Source organism: Cynara cardunculus (assembly GCF_001531365.2).
Source record: "Cynara cardunculus var. scolymus isolate 2C chromosome LG 2, CcrdV1, whole genome shotgun sequence".
NCBI lineage: Eukaryota > Viridiplantae > Streptophyta > Magnoliopsida > Asterales > Asteraceae > Cynara > Cynara cardunculus.
In genome coordinates, this window is record NC_037529.1 from 63,611,049 (window position 1) to 63,629,835 (window position 18,787).

At 33.7% G+C, this 18,787-nt stretch overlaps 2 protein-coding genes across 4 annotated transcripts in view; one reads left to right on the forward strand and one right to left on the reverse strand.

Annotated features, from left to right (window-relative positions):
• LOC112508096 (probable quinone oxidoreductase) overlaps nt 1-2,573 on the forward strand; it is a 7,020-nt gene extending 4,447 nt beyond the window's left edge. For both annotated transcript variants that reach the window (XM_025112876.1, XM_025112877.1), the window contains 8 exons: nt 635-730; nt 1,019-1,093; nt 1,208-1,327; nt 1,431-1,559; nt 1,684-1,761; nt 1,859-1,945; nt 2,077-2,163; nt 2,254-2,573. In XM_025112876.1, coding sequence (XP_024968644.1) covers nt 635-730; nt 1,019-1,093; nt 1,208-1,327; nt 1,431-1,559; nt 1,684-1,761; nt 1,859-1,945; nt 2,077-2,163; nt 2,254-2,304 — 723 coding nt within the window. In that variant the 3' untranslated portion in view covers nt 2,305-2,573. The remainder of the gene's footprint in view (nt 1-634; nt 731-1,018; nt 1,094-1,207; nt 1,328-1,430; nt 1,560-1,683; nt 1,762-1,858; nt 1,946-2,076; nt 2,164-2,253) is intronic.
• Nucleotides 2,574-2,649: 76 nt separating this feature from the next.
• On the reverse strand, nt 2,650-7,950 carry LOC112508097 (B3 domain-containing protein Os05g0481400-like). 2 transcript variants are annotated; one of them, XM_025112879.1, is made up of 9 exons: nt 7,760-7,950; nt 7,552-7,653; nt 6,894-6,925; nt 6,648-6,807; nt 6,325-6,531; nt 4,001-4,103; nt 3,860-3,913; nt 3,571-3,774; nt 2,650-3,320 (listed from the first exon to the last, which is right to left on the reverse strand). In XM_025112879.1, the coding sequence occupies exons 1-9, from the start codon at nt 7,799-7,801 to the stop codon at nt 3,184-3,186; spliced, it is 1,041 nt and encodes a 346-aa protein (XP_024968647.1). In that variant the 5' UTR covers nt 7,802-7,950; the 3' UTR covers nt 2,650-3,183. The 2 variants fall into 2 exon arrangements, with proteins under 2 accessions (XP_024968647.1, XP_024968646.1); XM_025112878.1 differs by having other exon boundaries at nt 3,571-3,777; nt 7,760-7,949.
• Nucleotides 7,951-18,787: the final 10,837 nt, after the last annotated feature.

Sequence of the window (18,787 nt, forward strand, 5' to 3'; positions counted from 1 at the left end):
TGCATAATGGATTTTGTTCGTTATGAAATATACGTATCATGAAACGGGTGCATAGTTAATGAAATAGATTCATATAAAATAGTTAATAAATTAGTTAATGAAATAGATTAGATTCATGTAAAATAGTTAATGAAATAGATTCATAGTTAATGAAATAATGCATAATGGATTTTGTTCGTTATGAAATTAATCTGCATGTAAAAATTTCAATGTGAAAAGATTTCATTGCAAAATAGTTAATGAAATATATTCATGACGATGAAACATTTTCATTAATAATATAATTTACCTGATATGGTTGCCTTGAATAAAAAATACTATGAATTAAATTTGTTTACCGATTCTACCCTTATTGATGAAATAAAATAAATATTAATTATTTTTTAATTTTTAATTTCCTAAAATAAAGTAATGTAATATTAGCCATTGATCAAAAAATGAATGGATGAGATTGGTTTACACGGTTTACACAAATGGGTCAAGTTTTTATTTGAACGCTCCTCTATATATATATATATATATATATATATATATATATATATATATACACATAGTTAGTGTTCTCGTTTGAACCTTCTTCTATCTATATATGTATAAATATTATAATGTTGATATTGGCTTATGTATATTTTAGGTACCCGCAAAACACATTCTTCCTGTCGCAAGACCAGACCCTGAAGTTGTTGCCATGCTTACTTCTGGACTTACAGCATCAATTTCTCTAGAAAAGGTTTGTTGCCTAAACTTTATGTTTGTCTCACTAAAAACTGCGATCCTAGAGCTACTTGGCATTGCAAGTATCGAGAAATGAGAAGGGATTCTCTTGTCATTATCTTGAAAGAAACGATATACAGATCACATACAAAAAGAGCGGGGGAGGTGGGAAATGAAAAAAATACTACAAATCAGACCAGTTTCATCTAGAAATTATGTTTTATTTAGTTTGAATGCGGTATGCAACACCTTTTCGCTTTTGAATACAATATTGGAGTGAAACTTCTTTTCGTGCTGATTCTAGGCAGCACAAATGGAGTCCGGGAAGATAGTTCTTGTCACTGCAGCTGCTGGAGGGACGGGGCAATTTGCAGTTCAGGTAATTTAACATTAAAAAAGACTTGTCTTAATAACGTGGCATTTAACCGAATATCCTTCTTTCTTTCTTCATCTAACTACGATGATTTACGGGCCTGGCTTGTGTTAATGCCAGCTCGCAAAATTAGCTGGAAACAAAGTAGTTGCAACGTGTGGAGGTAAAGATAAAGCTATGCTTCTCAGAGATTTGGGAGTTGATCGAGTCATCGACTACAAAGAAGAAGTCATCAAAAATGTATATTTATATTCTTTTGGATAGAAGTTGTTTACTATGTAAACATGATCATAACCGAACTATGTATACACATAACAAACAACTTTCTTCTCTAAATCATCAGGTTCTTAAGAAGGAGTTTCCAAAAGGCGTTGATATCGTTTACGAATCCGTTGGTGGCGAAATGTTTGATTTGTGCTTCAACGCGTTAGCAGTTTATGGGCGAATGGTTGTCATTGGTATGATCTCTCAGGTAATTGTGCTTTGTCACTCTATTAAAAAGTATCTATGTTTTCCTCCATTTTTGTCCAATTTCGTGTTTAAGAAAACTGCTTTGTTTATTTTCCGTCACACCGATCTTTCCTATTTTGTTTCAGTATCAAGGAGAACATGGATGGAAACCACGAAACTACACAGGACTGTGTGAGAAACTCCTAGCGAAAAGCCAAACTGTGGTATGTAACCTTTCCTAGTTCTATATCCTCAATTGCAAGTTTGCAACACATGACACAACTTCAGGATCTGCATACTGATAATATGAGGCATTTGCAGGCTGGATTTTTCCTCACACAATATACTCATCTTTGGCAACAACATTTGGATAGTCTGGTTCATCTTTTCTCCGTGGGAAAGCTAAAGGTGCGGTATCCATAACTTCTCCATCTAAGCATATGCCCAATAACTGCTCTCCTAATATGTGTTACCAGAGTTCACCTGCTAGTGTTTCTTGGCATAATTCAAGATTTACGTTGTTTTGCCAAAAAAATCAGGTTGCAATAGACCCTAAAAGCTTTGTGGGCGTTCAATCCGTTGCTGATGCAGTTGAATATCTCCATTCTGGTAAAAGCGTTGGCAAGGTATGCACATAGACTACAAACGAGCATTCCCACCAAGCCTTGTAGAAATTTTACGTGTAAATCTTTAATATGATGGAGTTCTGTTTCCAGGTGGTGGTTTGCATTGACCCGAGTTTCAGTCAACAAGCAGCCAAACTTTAAGTTTACCATTGGTAATAAACATTGTTGGAGTAATCACATAAGCATCGGCAAACTGGAAATATAGAGGACTCTGTTATTGTTCCTTCATGAATAAAGTTGAATAAGGCTCACACGTATGATCATATTTTTCCGAAATAACTCTCCTTCGGGTTGTTTCATATACAAACAACTAGACCACATCGGATATGTTTGTTCTTGTGCTTGAATATCCTGGATTTTGTTGAATGAATTCTGTAACTTCTACAGGTTAAGATGAACCAACTGTTTGTGTAAGCATATCATCTTAAAACCAACTGTTGCACGAGCTCACAGTTGATGATCGCATGTAAAGATGCACAAAAAAGCCCTGTCCGATTAAGTGAAAGCTCACAAAGCCAACAAGTCCGACTTGTGATGAAGAGGTTACCTCCGAAACCGTCATGGAACAACAATCATATATACTTATACTAAAAGAAGCAGAAAGAAACGCAGATTGTAGACATCTTCCTTAAAATTCTGAACAGAAGTTAGTAAAGAATCTTGAAAAGTGACTATGGATTCAAGAGAATTTCTTCCTATGTATACCAAAATATATTCTCTTGTAAAAAAAATAATTTCAAAAAATGATAAGAAAATAGCCCAGAAATTTTGGTGCACTGACTGGGGGCGTTTGCCTGCAAAAGCTAACTGTACTTCAAAATCCATTTCAACTCAAGAGCTCGCTGTAAGCTTCTCTTCATTCAAAAGCATGTCCAAGAAGCTCTCGCCTGAAACCATCAACATATTATATGCTTTTGCTTTCGATCCCGATTCCAATTCCAATTCCGATTCCAATTTCCCAAAAGATGTTCATAAGCTTTTCCCCATTTGCAGAATTACCCACAAATAAAGATTCTTTCTTTATGTGGTAACTGTAGAAGAATGATATATTCTTTCAGCAGTCGAATGACAGTTGATGCCTTCATGGCACGCCAGATTCAGTGCATAGCACCCGACCTCATCAGGTTGCGATTGATTCGTCATTTCCAACGTCGACCCTACAAGTAATTCGGTTCCCATTAGCACAATAAATTATCCCCTCCGTCCCAATTTTTACAATGACCAGGGGCATGTTGTTTTAAACCAGGGGCAAGTCAGATAAAGGTCATTGAGCTAAAGAAAAGTTTTAAAAGGTCATGCCCCTAACTGAAATTTTGTTTAAGCTTATTTATCCAAAGGACCCCTGATTCAGTCCAGTTTAAACTTGCATCCTATGTAAAACAAAGAGCTCGTGAAAAGCAAATATACCTTGGACAACTTCCGAGCTCAAGCCGTCGCTGCTATTTTCACATTGGTCCACACACGATACCCTTTCACCGTCTTCTTCCACGTTACGTTCACAAAAATCTAGAGACAGTCTAGCTATGAACTTCTTTGGGCTTCTACGCGTTCTCTTACCTTTCTTTGTTTGTATAAGCATCGGGGGAGTTTGGTTCTTTAGTTTACCTTCGTCTTCTAAGTAACAATATTCACAAGTTAAAAAAATATAAACAAGAAACATAATAGGCAAAAAATGAACGAGGGGGCGACCTCTTACCTTTCTTGGCTTCTTTATGTTTAAGTTTTTCTTTCTTTGGTTCGCCCGCTTTATCTGAGTATATGAAATAATATTCAAAGAATTATGGGGTAATACTTGAGGCTTAAAAGAAATAAACGATCAAGAAATGATCATACGTACCAAAGTAATTTGACGTCCTTGTCTTTTTAACACGAGGATGCATTTCCATTAGGCAAACAGCCGCTTCTATCGTTTCTAACCCATATCTTCGTACTATATTAACCTATAACAAGAGACGGTTCAAGAACAAAATTCAATTACTAGTATTTAACTCTGACATCTATTGAAATGGTGATATTCCATGCCCATGTATTTCTCTCTCTATTTCACTTCCTTTGTTGATAGCACATGTAAATACAAAAAGCACATCAGGGGGGCGGTTTTTTTGGGTGGGGGCGGGGTTGAGGTAGGGATGTGTTTTTGCTTACTTGCTCTGTGTGTTTCGCCTTACTTTACCTTGTCTATGTTATCATGGTACTTGCTTCTTTATCCTTTTTTCAAATTTTCTCCTTCGATGTTCACCATGTGTTTAGTAGCCATTTACCAAACACTTCATAGGTACACGCTCACCAGCAAGAGTTATCACCCTCACTTCTCAGATACCATTCTCGGCCATCAAAAAAGATTGTTGGTAAACGTCCATCACCTGGTAAGTGCTTACAGGGTAAGAATCACTAGCCTCCTTACCTGGCAAGACTCTCAATCCTTATCTTGCCTCTTACAAGGTAAGATTCTCTGTCGTTGCTATGCACATCCGGTAAGGTAAGTGACCCGGTAACCGTTTGGTAGACGGCCCCTTAGTCTTTGTACCTTCTATCTATTTGCTCACACTTTGCACAAGCCAAGGGTCTTAACAAACACAACCTCTATACTCTTTGGGGTAGAGGTCAAGTTTGCGTACACCCCCTAGACCCTACTTCTAGGACGGTTATATATAATTCACTAAAGGTTATTTGAAGATTATTGAGTTTAAAAATAGTAATGTTCCTAATTGAAAACTCATTTACGGAGGTTTGTTGTGCCCTTCTTTGTCGATCTAGAGTCGAACTAACGTGCATAGATAGAAATTGACACCCTCTAACGAGGGGTCATTTAAGTGTATAACCTTAAAAGAAATTTTAATTAAATCCATGACCTACTGATCTATTAACCAAAAATTGGCTCCACACTCATGAGGAGGTCATAGTTTTAATTAAAATCTCATTTAAGGTTATATACTGAAGTATACCCTCTAACGAATGGAGTGCTATTTTGTTAAATGACCTTCTTCTATAAGTCACTTTAACAAAAATCTGTCAAATGATCGTGCATTTAAAAAAAATCTATCATAATGTTAACACATTTTTTTTGTTTAACCTGGATATCCAACCCGCTATACGAGCCAACTAATCCCAGGACGACCACCTGCTTTGCAGATAGCCCRGAGTCAYCACATTTGAATCTCCGTGGCCACAAGGGGATTTTTTATTCCTCCTTGAATTTGAACCTGGGACGTCCTGGTACTTTTGATCTTTGGAGCCAAGCTCAAACCAATCAGGCACCACCCTTTGGTTAATGTTAACACATTTTACAAACTAACATTCTAGGTTTTTACAAAACTTTACATGGGCATGTTGTTTAACACCAAAATTAGGTCATTTGAAGGTCACTGAGTTAACTTTTTTCTATAAAAGGCCATGCTCGTAAATTAAAATTCATTCAAGGTTTTTCAACTAAGGGGCCGTTTACCCAAGCGCTTACCTGGTAAGCGTTTATCGATAAGAGTCAACACTCTCACTTACCTTGTCAAGTAAGATTCCAATCCATTAAAACGGCATCATATGCAACAATTTACCGGGTAAGAGTTGTCACCTTCACTTACCGGTAAGACACGGCCCTTGTCATCGTTCTTATCGGGTAAGATCCTTGGTCCTTGCCACGTTTATCTGGTAAGGAAAAGTGAGCCAATAGTTGCTTACCGGGTAGGCTTTTAGTAAATGGTCCCTAAATGACCGTCCACCTACAGGAGAGTCACTAAAGGTTTAGGAAACAAGCAAGTACCCATTCATGAACTAACTTTTCGACACACATACCCTTAACTATTTTTCAGTATGTCTATATTAACCTTAAAAGCCTCTTGTTTTTAGCGTCTTCACTTCACGGTCTCCATTTCTATCGGCCACCCAGTTCTTTTGTCTCACTTTCTCTTGTTGGTATATCGACAAACGTTGACGTGCATAAACTTGAGTGCTTTGTTACGGGGTACACGATTTTGTTACAAATTGACATAAACCCATAAGTTGTTTGTCATGTCGTTATTGATGGGGGTCTACTATGATAAAGGGTACTATAGTCATTTTCGCAATTGTCAAGTGCAACACAGTCCCTCAAACAAATGAACTCAAGTTAACGTTTAACCAAATTAGAAAGACACCATTGTAAAATTGACCAAAAAGATTGATTACCTGTAATTTGCAGGGTTCAACGAGATGGAAGAACAGAATATCACCCTGAAGCAACTTTTGTGCAATGGAAAATCCCCTCCAGCCAGCACTTAAACCGTGCCTTACCTTGAGATAATTCGTCTTAAACTCCTTTCCAGTCTCGTCCACAAGCGTAACAGTCGTATCGTGCTCAGGCAAATGCATAACACAGAATTTCTTCGGTAGAATCTGCACAAAGAAAATCATATTAACAAGTTAAAACTAGTTGCTAGTTTCATACAATCGTTCTTCCTTTGAAATCTTCGTTAAAAATTTGAAGCTTTTACTTATTTCTTGATTCTTACCAACCAAAAACTGTAGAGAACATTTGATGGGAGCATACATTTGGCAAACTTAGGTGACTCTGCATCTAGACGTTCCAATAAGAATGCTGCTCGCTCCAAACACATATATTGATCTTCGGCATCATTATAAATGTCACAAACCCGCGTTCTTTTTCCCTTGCTGTATTAAGATGGACGGTAATTTATATACAATTCACTAAAGATTTCAAAGAAAGTATCTGAAAAAGAAACGGATAAGTAACCAACCCTGGACATTTCTTGGGCTTATCCGACATAATCTGCTTGAAAAAATAAAACAACGTTAGTAATTATGGCATACTCTTCATATTCGAGAGCCCCGTCTTTACTAATTACTTAAAGAAACAGTTCGACACAAAGCACGAACATCCTGCACTAGTTTCTTCCTATGAACATGTGTTCGATGAAGCCAACAAGTAATGCGGTCCATGAAGCAACAAACATCTTGGAACAGCCTTAATTTCTCAGAAAACATGGACGGAACGAACGGAACAGATAATCTTACTAGGGAAAAAGTGCTACACAAAACCATCCCGTGGACATTCCATATATACATGGAGTCTTAATGGCAAGTAAACCCCAGAAAATTAGGGCTCCAAAACAATAAAAAACCATCAAATCTGAAACTTAATTTGAGTAAAGTTGCAAAAACATGGTGAGCTGAAGATTTAAAAACGAAAAAACAAAGAAGGGTAAAGCAGAAACCCCTCGTATATAATTCAAGAAAACACATCAAGATTCTTTCATCTTAGGTTTGAGCAAATCTCAAAGAACAACATCATCAAAAGTAAGCACAACCTTAACAGATCCAAAATCAAATCTCAAAACAACCATGAATCTGACGTGGGCACAGATTTCAAAGCAGGAAAAGAAACAATCGATTCACCTGTTTATCCTTGGATTTAGGTTCCCAAGGCTCTTTAGGAGTCCTCTTCCTCTTCCTCTTCTTCTTGCTGTTGTTGTTGTCAGATGCCAAATTTTGCTTCATCTGCAAGTTGAAAAATGGAACACTCAAGAATCATCACTACCAGACAAACATTTGAAGCATATCAAGTAAGAAAACAAAAACCCACATCAAACATATGCATATTTACCTCTGCATCTTGTTCCACCAAGGTTTGCTTGTAGAAATCCATGTTTTCTGACTTGCTTCTTCAAGTTTTTTGTCTTTAATGTTTTTAGTGTTTTCTTTTTTCTTTTTTCTTTTTTTGTTTGTTCTTTTTGAAGGGTATTTCTTTTCTCTTGTCTACTTTAACAACCTATGGTTACCGGCGTAGATGTATACAAGTATTTGTATGTATAGTCTGTACACAGATTAGACAAAGCAGGTAAGATAGAGCAGTAAACAAAACCCCACCTTTGATCCCCTGCGATCCCTAGAATAGTTGTAGGGGTGGAACTATGATCTATGCCGTTAAATTTGATCTACAATTATTCTATAAATATGGTCCAAGAATTGAAGTTTCTCTCGGGAAAGAGTCAATAAATTGAACACAATTTGGAAGACAAAGAGTTGCCAATCCACTCATCGTATAAAGGTTAAAGATTTGTGGTTAATTTTATTTTCTTTTTCAAGAAAAAAAAAACCTTAAAAGATTTAATTGGTGTATTTAAATAAAAAACCATCATGTTAATTAACCGTTTATAGATCGTAGAAATTAAAGAGTCATGGAAGAATGAACCCGAGTACGTCATCATAAGAATAAACAAACTTTCTAAGTTGGTCAAACTTGTACCAAGTAATTTAACTGGACAAAACCTAAGAAAAAATATCAGATCATAAAAGTTTGTTGAGTTGGAAGATAATTCAGCTCAACCTAAACGAAGACCATTATATAGTTAGTTGCTATTCTACAATAATTTATTCTGGTGAGAATATGTTAAAACCCATTAGATTACTTTTTCAAAAAAGTAAGTCGATAAAGAAGATTCCAACATATATTAAGGATAAATTGTCAAAGTATAGTCAATGTGATATTCTAACACCTCTCCGAAAGTTGGACGTGCCCGCAATGTCGAGAAAAATTAGATAGTTATAGATTTCCTTGGAGTATCTAATGCATGTGACGGTAGACGTTAATCTGATACAATGCGAGAATATGTTGAACTTTATTACATTACTCTGCAATAGAGTCGATTATATGAAAAGTGAGATTCCAACGTATATCGAGAAAAAAATAGTGAACATAAAAAGTATGAATATACATTTCATTGTTGGTAAATTAATATTTAATCTGAAATTTGGTACTTTTGTTAGTGCAGAGGGTCTCTTGGATATTCTAAAGTTACGGCCCCTAATGCTTTTAAAGTTATGATGTGAAATGTTGTCTTTGGAAATCTTCGAGGGTGTGTATGTATTTTTTATAATACCAGGGTAGAAAATGTAACTCACACATAACATGATGGATGTACCTGCAAAATTTTCAAATCTAGAGTGTTTGATACGGTGGTGTTAGCGGCATCGTATATAATGTTGAACATTTTTCCAAACCGTATTATAAATATAACTCAAACCATAAAACGACACCGTGAAATGGTGCGATCCGGTCTATACGGCTTGTACATATCGTATTTTATTCCTACAATCCAATAACTATAAGATTAAAATTTCATTATAAAATCAAAGGTAACATGGTCCTAGTCCAAAAATAACAAGTTTCAATTAAGGTGTTCGCGGTGCGGTTTAGAGCCAAACTGCACCAAACCGCACCGCATTTGTTTATACAGTTTGTACCTAGCATATTTCAAGTTAATAATTATAAAATTACAACAACAAAATAAATTTGATGAAAAAGTTTTCATATTCCAGACAATTAAAAGTTCTAGTATATAAACCACAAGGGTGGTGCCTGATTGGTTTGAACTTGGCTCCAACGATTAAAAGTATCAGGAGGTCTCAGGTTCAAATCCAAAGAGGAATAAAAATCCTCTTGTGGCCACGGAGGTTCAAATGCGGTGACTCTGGGTTATCTGTAAAGCAGGTGGTCGCCCTGGATTAGTCGGCTCACATAACGGGTTGGATATCCAAGTTATTCAAAAAAAAAGTTCTAGTACATACTAAATGTGTAATTACATATAGTATAAAACAAACTAAAAAGTTTCATAATTAATTCAAATACACCTAAAAGGTAAAACAAACTTAAATAATATTATTACGTGTACAACTGATAAATTATGATCTTATAAGAGCTTGTAATTAAAACATAAAAAGAGGTATGTAGTTGCAAAATTATTGACCCCTTTTCAGGAACATCCTCAATGATTATTTTTTAGGGTTCTTTAGAGTGACTTCGAAGTTAAAACTATAGTGGATGGATTTCCGAGAGTGTCTTAGGGGCCGTTTACTAAACGCTTGCTTGATAAGTGTTTACCGGATAAATTTTCTCATCGGATGAACATAACAAGGGCCAAGAATCTTACCGGGTAAGAGCGATGAGAAGGATGTAGAGTCTTACCCGATAAGTGAAGATGACGACTCTTACCCAGGTAAGTGCTTACTCGGTAAATTGTTGCATTCGATACTTTTTGATGTACAAAAATCTTACGTATCGAGGTAAATTATAGTGTTGACTTCTATAGGTAAGCACTTACCGGGTAAGCATTTGGGTAAACAGCCCCTTAGAGCATCTCCAAATTCATAACTCTACCATACTAGATTTCTCAATCATGAACAAATCGATGATTTATTAATTATTTATTTATCTAAATGTCACAAAAAGTGATGATGAAATCGGTCTATACTTTTCGTCTTACAGTGGTTTAAACTGATTTTTTTCATGTTGACATGACAAAGCAATGATGTATTGGTCCAAGCCATACCGATATGAGATGGCCTTACAAAATCATGAACTTGTTTGCAGGTTCACGACTCCATCACATTAGATCTCTCTGTACCACATCAAATTTATCTTATTTTTACATATTTTATAAACTTTCTACCCTCGGTCATTAAGCGATTCATTTTATAATTAAAACTCATAAAAGATGGTGAATGAATTCATTTATCACTTGTTTTATGAAAATAACTTTGGGGCCCACAAAAAGTGGTGATGGAATAGGTCTGCACTTTTTATGTGTCTCACAACTAGGGGTGCTCAAAAACCCGATGAATCCGACCAACCCAATCCGAATTTAAAAAAAAAAAACTCAACCCGAGGTAACCCGATGCATGATCGATAAAAAAAATAGTCAACCCGACCTTATTGGGTTGGAATCGGGTCAGGCCCAAAAAAACCCGACCAACCCGACAACCCGATGAACCCGACCTTAACTTTAGCTTTGAATTGTAGATGACAATCATKACATGACCAACCTCAACGTCAAGAAAGCGAAAGCATCGGGGTTGAAAACGTCTAAAACTATTTGTTGTTGATTGATGTATTATCATTTGGTTWRAAYATTTTTATTGTAATATCTAAATATTTGATGAACTTGCATATTATCTTGAATGGTCGGTCGTATTTCAATGGAAAGTTTTCTTTATTTTTATGTGATTTTACATTGTTTAAACACAACCCGATCAACCCGAACGGGTTGGGTTGGGTTGAACTTTTGTTTGGGTTGGGTTGGGTTGAAAATTTTCAAACCGCCAACATTGGGTTGAGTTGTTAAAACGGCTCCAAACCGATCAACCCGGGCCGTGAGCACCCCTACTCACAACGATGGTATTAACCATTTGATTTGATAATAACACAAATACATTAATCCAACACTTAGAAATATTGTTGATGTTTTGCCTTAAAATCCAATTTCACTACCTAGAGATTATCTAAATTTGATAGACTCCAAAATCTGGATTGTGATACATATCCGAATATGATTAATTGGATGGAACCTTAGTGTATATCCCAATCGGTCCAAAACCCGAAACAAGAAGGATCTGGATTCTAACCAAATTCGAATCATGGTTCCGATTCCAGAGTCTTTTTAGGATCCACACGTTTTATAGTCTTGCTAGAATCCGAAATATAACTTATGCTTTGGAGAGAAAGATAAAACAGAATTTTGATTGTAAAAGTCTTATTATTATTTGTATTGATCCAAATGCAGAATTCCTTCAACAAAACCGAAAATTAGTTGAAGTGAAGCCAAGATAGTCATCAAAGCGGATTGAATTGTCATCTTGTCGATTGAAGATCAGTATGAGATTAAGTCAAGAATAGTTGACAAATACTATTTTTGATGAGCCGATTTCTAAGTACAAACTTAACCCAACAAGTTTGGCTCACTAACTCTATCAACTTTTATCCTGGTATGAGAACATGTTCAGCATGTCAGACTAAGTAAGTTCAAAAATACTATTTTGTTAGTATCATACCTTTTTATTGTTCATGCTACATACAAAAGGATGGGCTGTGTTAGCAAACGTCTACATCGAAGTCAAAAGGCTGAAAATGAATAGTACAAACATGCATTGATCAATAAATTAGATGAAAACATGTGTAAGAACTGGAAAGCAAGAACCAACTTATTTCTTAATTCAAGGTGCATATTGTAGTTTTATGTTAATTTAATTTAATGTATTTAGTTTTTTTTAGATTAACAAAATATGATTTATAGAAGATTCATATTTAAGTGAAAATAAAGAGTGTTAATTAAGAATAAATGACAAGATATTTATTTATTTTTGGTATTTTGTTTTAATAGATTTAAAATTTTAAACGTACAAAAATATATATAGAAATTCTTTTTTCTTTTTACATACGTCAATATTAAAACTTACCTTTTACAAATTTAAAATATGATTTAACATGATTCTGATATAAATAAATACATATAACATCACTAAAACAAATATAACTCGCTAGAACAAAATCGGGTATATAGGACACTCCCAAATTCTAAGCGTCTTACTAGACATCTTTATAGGCCAAAAAAAAAAATCAAGTGTCCTATTTAAATGTGTTGTAATAAGTTTATATGACATTTTTTGACGTCGTAATAAGTTTTTTTAAGACACTTTTAATATAAAACGTCCCATTAGAACCTTTATAGAATACTATTTGAAAATTTGTCCTATAAAAATTGAGTTTATAGGACACTTTCTCAAAAGTGTCCTATTAAGTTGCTAATGCAACATTTTGTATTAAAAATGTCTTCAAAAACTTGTTAAGACGCCCAAAAGTGTCATATAAACTTATTACAACACGTTTAAATATGACATTTTATATTTTTGGTCCTATAAATTAAATCATATAAAGCGGTCTATTGAGACGCTTAGAGGTTAGGGGCTTCCTATAAACTCAATTTTGTTGTAGTTACTACTAAAATTTCAAACCTCACACCAAATTGGCAAACTATATCAAAGGGCTTTTAGCCTAGCGGTATCGTTTCATTTGACCTTCTAGGAGGTCGGGGGTTAAAATCTCACAAAAAATAAGAAATATGTATGAGTTTATTTATTACATTTGTCATATATAAATATTATATACTAAAAAAAATTACAAACTATGTTAATAAATAAGGTTGTCAGCTTTTATGACACCATGTATTATTAAAAAACACTGATTATATATAATTTAGACATAAAGAAATAGAGATATATTATTATCAATTGTTTTATACGTAAGATTGAGTTCCGATGATAAAAGAAGTTATAGTGAGAAACATAAAGAATATCTCTATTATTAGATTAATCTTAATTAAATGTCAATAATAATAAGATATACTGAATTACATCAGATCAATTGTCATCTAAAATATAATTTAGAGATAAAAAATGAGATTAAAAATAAAGAAAAGGTAGTGTTAATTCAGTTGTCACATAAATATAGTCCAAATTATTGTTTGGTAAGGAGGGTGGGCACAAGCCAGGGTCAACGTAGATGCACTCACCCTGGCCCACCATTGTACCACCAACCGTCCATCACGGACTCATTAAATTTACAATTATTTTATTTTATTTTTATCAGCATAATTAATAAATAATAGGAAAATTGTATTAAAATGAAATCAAATATTTCATCTAATTTTTATTTTGGGGAACTAACTTTTAAAATCGTCATTTTGGGAAACCAACTTGCACCTGATTTCTATTTTGGGGAACCAACTTGTAAAATAATTATAGAAAAATAACTAAGATTTCTTTTTTTTCAAAAATTAATGCAATAAAATCTATTTTTCATTTTAAATCTCGTTTTTTTAATTCAGATATTAAATTGAACATTTTTAAAATAAAAAAAATCCAAATTACTACGATAAAAATTATTTTTTACTAATGCAAAAAAGACCAATTTAATAGAAAAAAATTAATTGATGCAATAAAAAATAAATATTAGGAAAATTGCACCAAAATGAAACCAACTTTCACCTGATGTCTATTTTGAGGAACTAACTTTCAAAATCGTCATTTAGGGGTCTCTATCAAACTTTTTGTTTATTTAAGGGTCTGGTTGATCTGTTGAACATGTAATTTAAGGGTCTCTATCAAACTTTTGGTTTGATTTGCCAAATTTGATTTAAACTTTAATATTGATACGGATTGGTTATATATAAAAATCTTGAATGTGATATTTAATATTTATTTTTTATTGCATCAATTAATTTTTTTCTATTAAATTGATTTTTTTTGCATTAGTAAAAAATAAATTTTATCGTGGTAATTTGGATTTTTTTTACAAAAATGTTCAATTTGATATATGAATTAAAAAAAACGAGATTTGAAATGAAAAATAGATTTTATTGCATTAATTTTTGGAAAAAAAAACGAATTTTAGTTATTTTTCTATAATTATTTTGCAAGTTGGTTCCCCAAAATAGAAATAAGGTGCAAGTTGGTTCCCCAAAATGACGATTTTGAAAGTTAGTTTCCCAAAATATGAATCAGGTGCAAGTTGGTTCCCCAAAATGACGATTTTAAAAGTTGGTTCCTCAAAACAGGAATTAGGTGAAAGTTGGTTCAATTTTCGTACGATTTTCCCATAAATAATCAATTATGAATTTATTGATGGAAATCTAATGCATGCAGTCAATTATGTATATCTGTTCATATTAATTGTAATTTTAAATATCCATTTAATCATTAAAAACTAGGTATATATAAAAATTAATATGTTTATGTTAAAACGTTATGTAGAGTTACTGATAACAACTGAATATGAATTATAGTTAGGAAAATATCTCTGGATAACTCTTGAGAGTTGAAATCATTCAGGGTTCTTTGAGCTGATTTGATATTCATATTTATATCTGGATGGCTACAAAAGTTACGTTTATGATATTTAATGTCATAATTATCACTCTTGATAAATATTGGTTGTTACTAATGTATTGGTTCTAAATACCTCATTATGACGCGTTATGATGTCAAGGCATGAGTTTGCCGCTATGTTAACCTTTGGGGTTCCACTCTAAGGCTTTATTTCCATTGTAACGTATTATGGTGCGTTACAATGCTTTACTTTATAAGGTCTGGAGTTTTTTAATGTATAAGTTAAGGAATAAATGATAACTATCCAAAGTTGAACTAAAATACATCAAAAGTTGTGCCAAAAAATACCAACAGTTGCGCCAAATATACCAAAAGCTACACCAAATATACCAAGAGTTGCGCCAAAATACACCAAAGTAACATGTAATTTATGTTAAGGTCGTGGCATCTATTCTTCACTTGCATCATTAATTTCTAATTGAGATACCATCTAACTTTCCTGTAATCTTTCTTGAGTCACTCTTGTACCTTGGTCTCAGATTCTGATCTCCTTCTTTTGATAGATGGTCTACCACTCTTTAGGTAGGTTTGGTTTGATGCAAGGTGTTGGAGTCCACATGTTGCTCCCATTCAATGGTCTTATATGATTCTCGTAAGCCATTTGAAGAGATCCTCAGTAAACCATTTACTAACATAATCCCCTAGATCTTTATTGATAAAGTGTATGGCAACTATGGAATGCACACAAAGAATGAATGTTATGTCCCACAGTCTACAACCGCATTTTCTAGCATCTAAGTCCACCGCCATTGCTTCATAACCATTTCGTGTTCAAACACATTCTCACCACTAGGGATAACATACCAATATCTACATACGAAAAAAAAATATGCACGACCAAATTACATTCATAGAGAAACATACATAATAAAATTACCATCATAGATAAAACATACATGTGATTTTCTCCCCATTTTTTTCACTTTTTTTCTTATGGTCGGACAAACAATTGATTCTCATTCATGTGCTTTGCTTAACATTCCATAATGCCTCTCCATAACAAATATCTGTATCTCCTCTAACATTTTGATTATGGGTTTTCTTCTTGCATCAACAATGACTGCATTATTAAATGACCCACATATCCCATTTTCTACAGCTTCACAAGCCTACCTGGTTGAAAAAAAAATCCCTACACCATGTATTAGTCTCTTTGAACCAAGTGACTGTATGCTTCAAAGGTTTAATGTTTTAATCTTTTCCATGTGGCAATAAATCTGCTTCAATAATTGATGTAGTTGACTAGTTGTTGTCCAAAAATGTTTCTATACTTAACATCATTAAACTTTTTATGGAATTTAGCCAATATGTCTCTTGCATATTGCATGTGCTCTGCATATGGTGTCAATTCTTTTACAACTTCAACAAAATGCCCCGTTAGAAAGGTTATGATTAGAAAACTAACAAATCACATAAGACACATATATTTGGAATCCATGATTAGGGGCAAAAAGAACTGAGAAAAAGGAAAAAAAAACAGAAGACACGTATATGCGGTTTAAATCAAATCACAAAAGACAACTTGTTTGTTAAAATGCCACCCAAGCAAGCATTTTTTTTCTTTAAGGTATCGTACATGATTTGGCCCTTGTTTATTGTAATGTAATCGAACTTGGGATGTAGGTTGGGGAGGCGCGCCGACATGGCTGGGTGGTACGATGATGGTGATGGGATGGGTGGGATGGAGACGAGGCTAAGATGTTAGTCGTTTGGGGGTGGCAGGAACAATATTTGTCCTGAGTTACGGTTTAATCGTGTAGTTTATTTAGGATTTAGGATTCATTTATTCTCTTTTTTAATTTTGATTTTTACCTGTTACACAAGTTATATAGGTAACTTTTCTAAGCAACAAGGATCTATTTGACATATTTTAGAAAGTCCAATGATTCTTTTACTCAAAAAAATCTATTTGACATATTTTAGAAAGTCCAATGATTCTTTTACTCAAAAAAAATTGTCCAATGACTTAATCTTTCAAAACATAAAAATCCATGGGCTTTTAGACTTTTCACAATAAAAATCTACCCGGAATTTCTTATTAACAAAACTAACCCTAAGATTTTGATTTATTACAGATTAAGTGGTTTTTTTAACAAAGCGACTGAAACTAACGAATTTATGTGATATTAAAATGAAAATTTTGTAAAGTCAATAAATATATACTTTAAATATTTTATTTGGTATTAAAACTTGTATAAATTATACCATTTTGATGTAAAAACATCGTTAGAGATGGTCTTAATTATTAAGCCATCCACTAATTGACCCTTTCAACTATATTTTCGTTTCTAGTTGACTCATAAACCACAACACATTAAAATATGGATGCCTTACTATTGCCCTTATTAGGCGTTGACATCTCTATAAAAGTCAACCAAACGTCGACATTAATTGCTATAATAATCAACTAAAATGCCCCCACCGTTTTGTACATGAATAGGTTGGATTAGAGATGGTCAAATTCGGCTCGGCATGGAACTGGGATCGGTTACACCCAAGCCTAATTTAAAAAAAAAAAAAAAACCCGTTTTTTAACGTTGGAGAATGGTCATATTACCGTTTTCTTGTCATTTTAAACCCTTCTACACTATATATATACATCCAATGGTGTATTGGGGAATATACCAGCTCACCGAAGTAAAAAAACGTTCATAACTTTCGTTATAATTCGTGATTTCGACTCGTATTTGATTTCGGTTTTGTAACAACTCATACATGAGTTCTCTTTCTCTCGTTTTTTTAACAACTCTTACTTAAAATAGCCTCTCATGATGATACATCCGATGTCAACGATCCCATTGCCAAAGTTTTTGTTGAACACGAATGAAAGTCCGAGATTTTGAATTCATACAACATGGTTCTTGTAAGCGGGAAAAGAAAGACGTAATGCTAAATATGTCAAGCTCTCCTTACGGCCGAAGGAAATTCAGCCTCGAGAAGTCAACACAATGTGTCATTAAAGTAGGGTTGTTGTTCGAACATTTTGACAACATTCATATAAGGAACCTCATTCGATAAACGCTACAACCATGCTATAAGTCAGTAAGTCGTCAAACTCTTAGACGTGATGCAATAAAATTGTGGAAAACGTGTCAAAATAAAATGCAACAAATATTTTCTTTTTCTCCTAGTTGTGTTTCCTTAATGTGTGATATCTGGAGCGCGCCGCATAATTTACCACATTCTTATATATGCATAACGGCATATTGGATTGAGCAGCTGTGACAATTAGTAACACGTTTGAAGCAATTGATGTGTTACATTCGGATGATCGTTTATTTGCAATTATTAAAAAAATATTTTATTTTATAATTAATATATTCTAAAATATTAGTATTTCATTTGATAACACTAGTAATAAAATCGATATCTGCCAAAATAATTATTAGGTATGAGCCCTATTTTAGACGGTCAGTTATTTCATACACATTGTTGTGCATATAGGGGTGTTCAAAAATACGACCAACCCGATCAACCCAAACCAACTTAACGTGAAATTACTTAACCTGAAGTAACCCGATTTCTAACTGAGTTGTGAAACTGAAATCTTTAAACTGCAGTTATTGGGTTGCTTTTATTTGAACTCAATCAAACCAATAAACCCAATATTCTTTTATTTATTGGATTTAATATAATTGTTGAGTCTTTTTTAATATATATATACTTGGGATCATGTGAGACAAATATTTTTTCGTGAGACCCGTAAGACCAATTCTCAACCCTTGAATTAGATCTACAATCTGACAATCCAAACATTCATAAACGCCATGAGACTTCTCAATAATTACAAAATTGTCACGGTACAATTTAGACCATTAGATCATTAACTTATAAAGTTAATCAATGAACATAAATTGGTCTTACGAGTCTCACGAAAAACTCTTGGTCTCACGTGAACCCAACCCTATATATA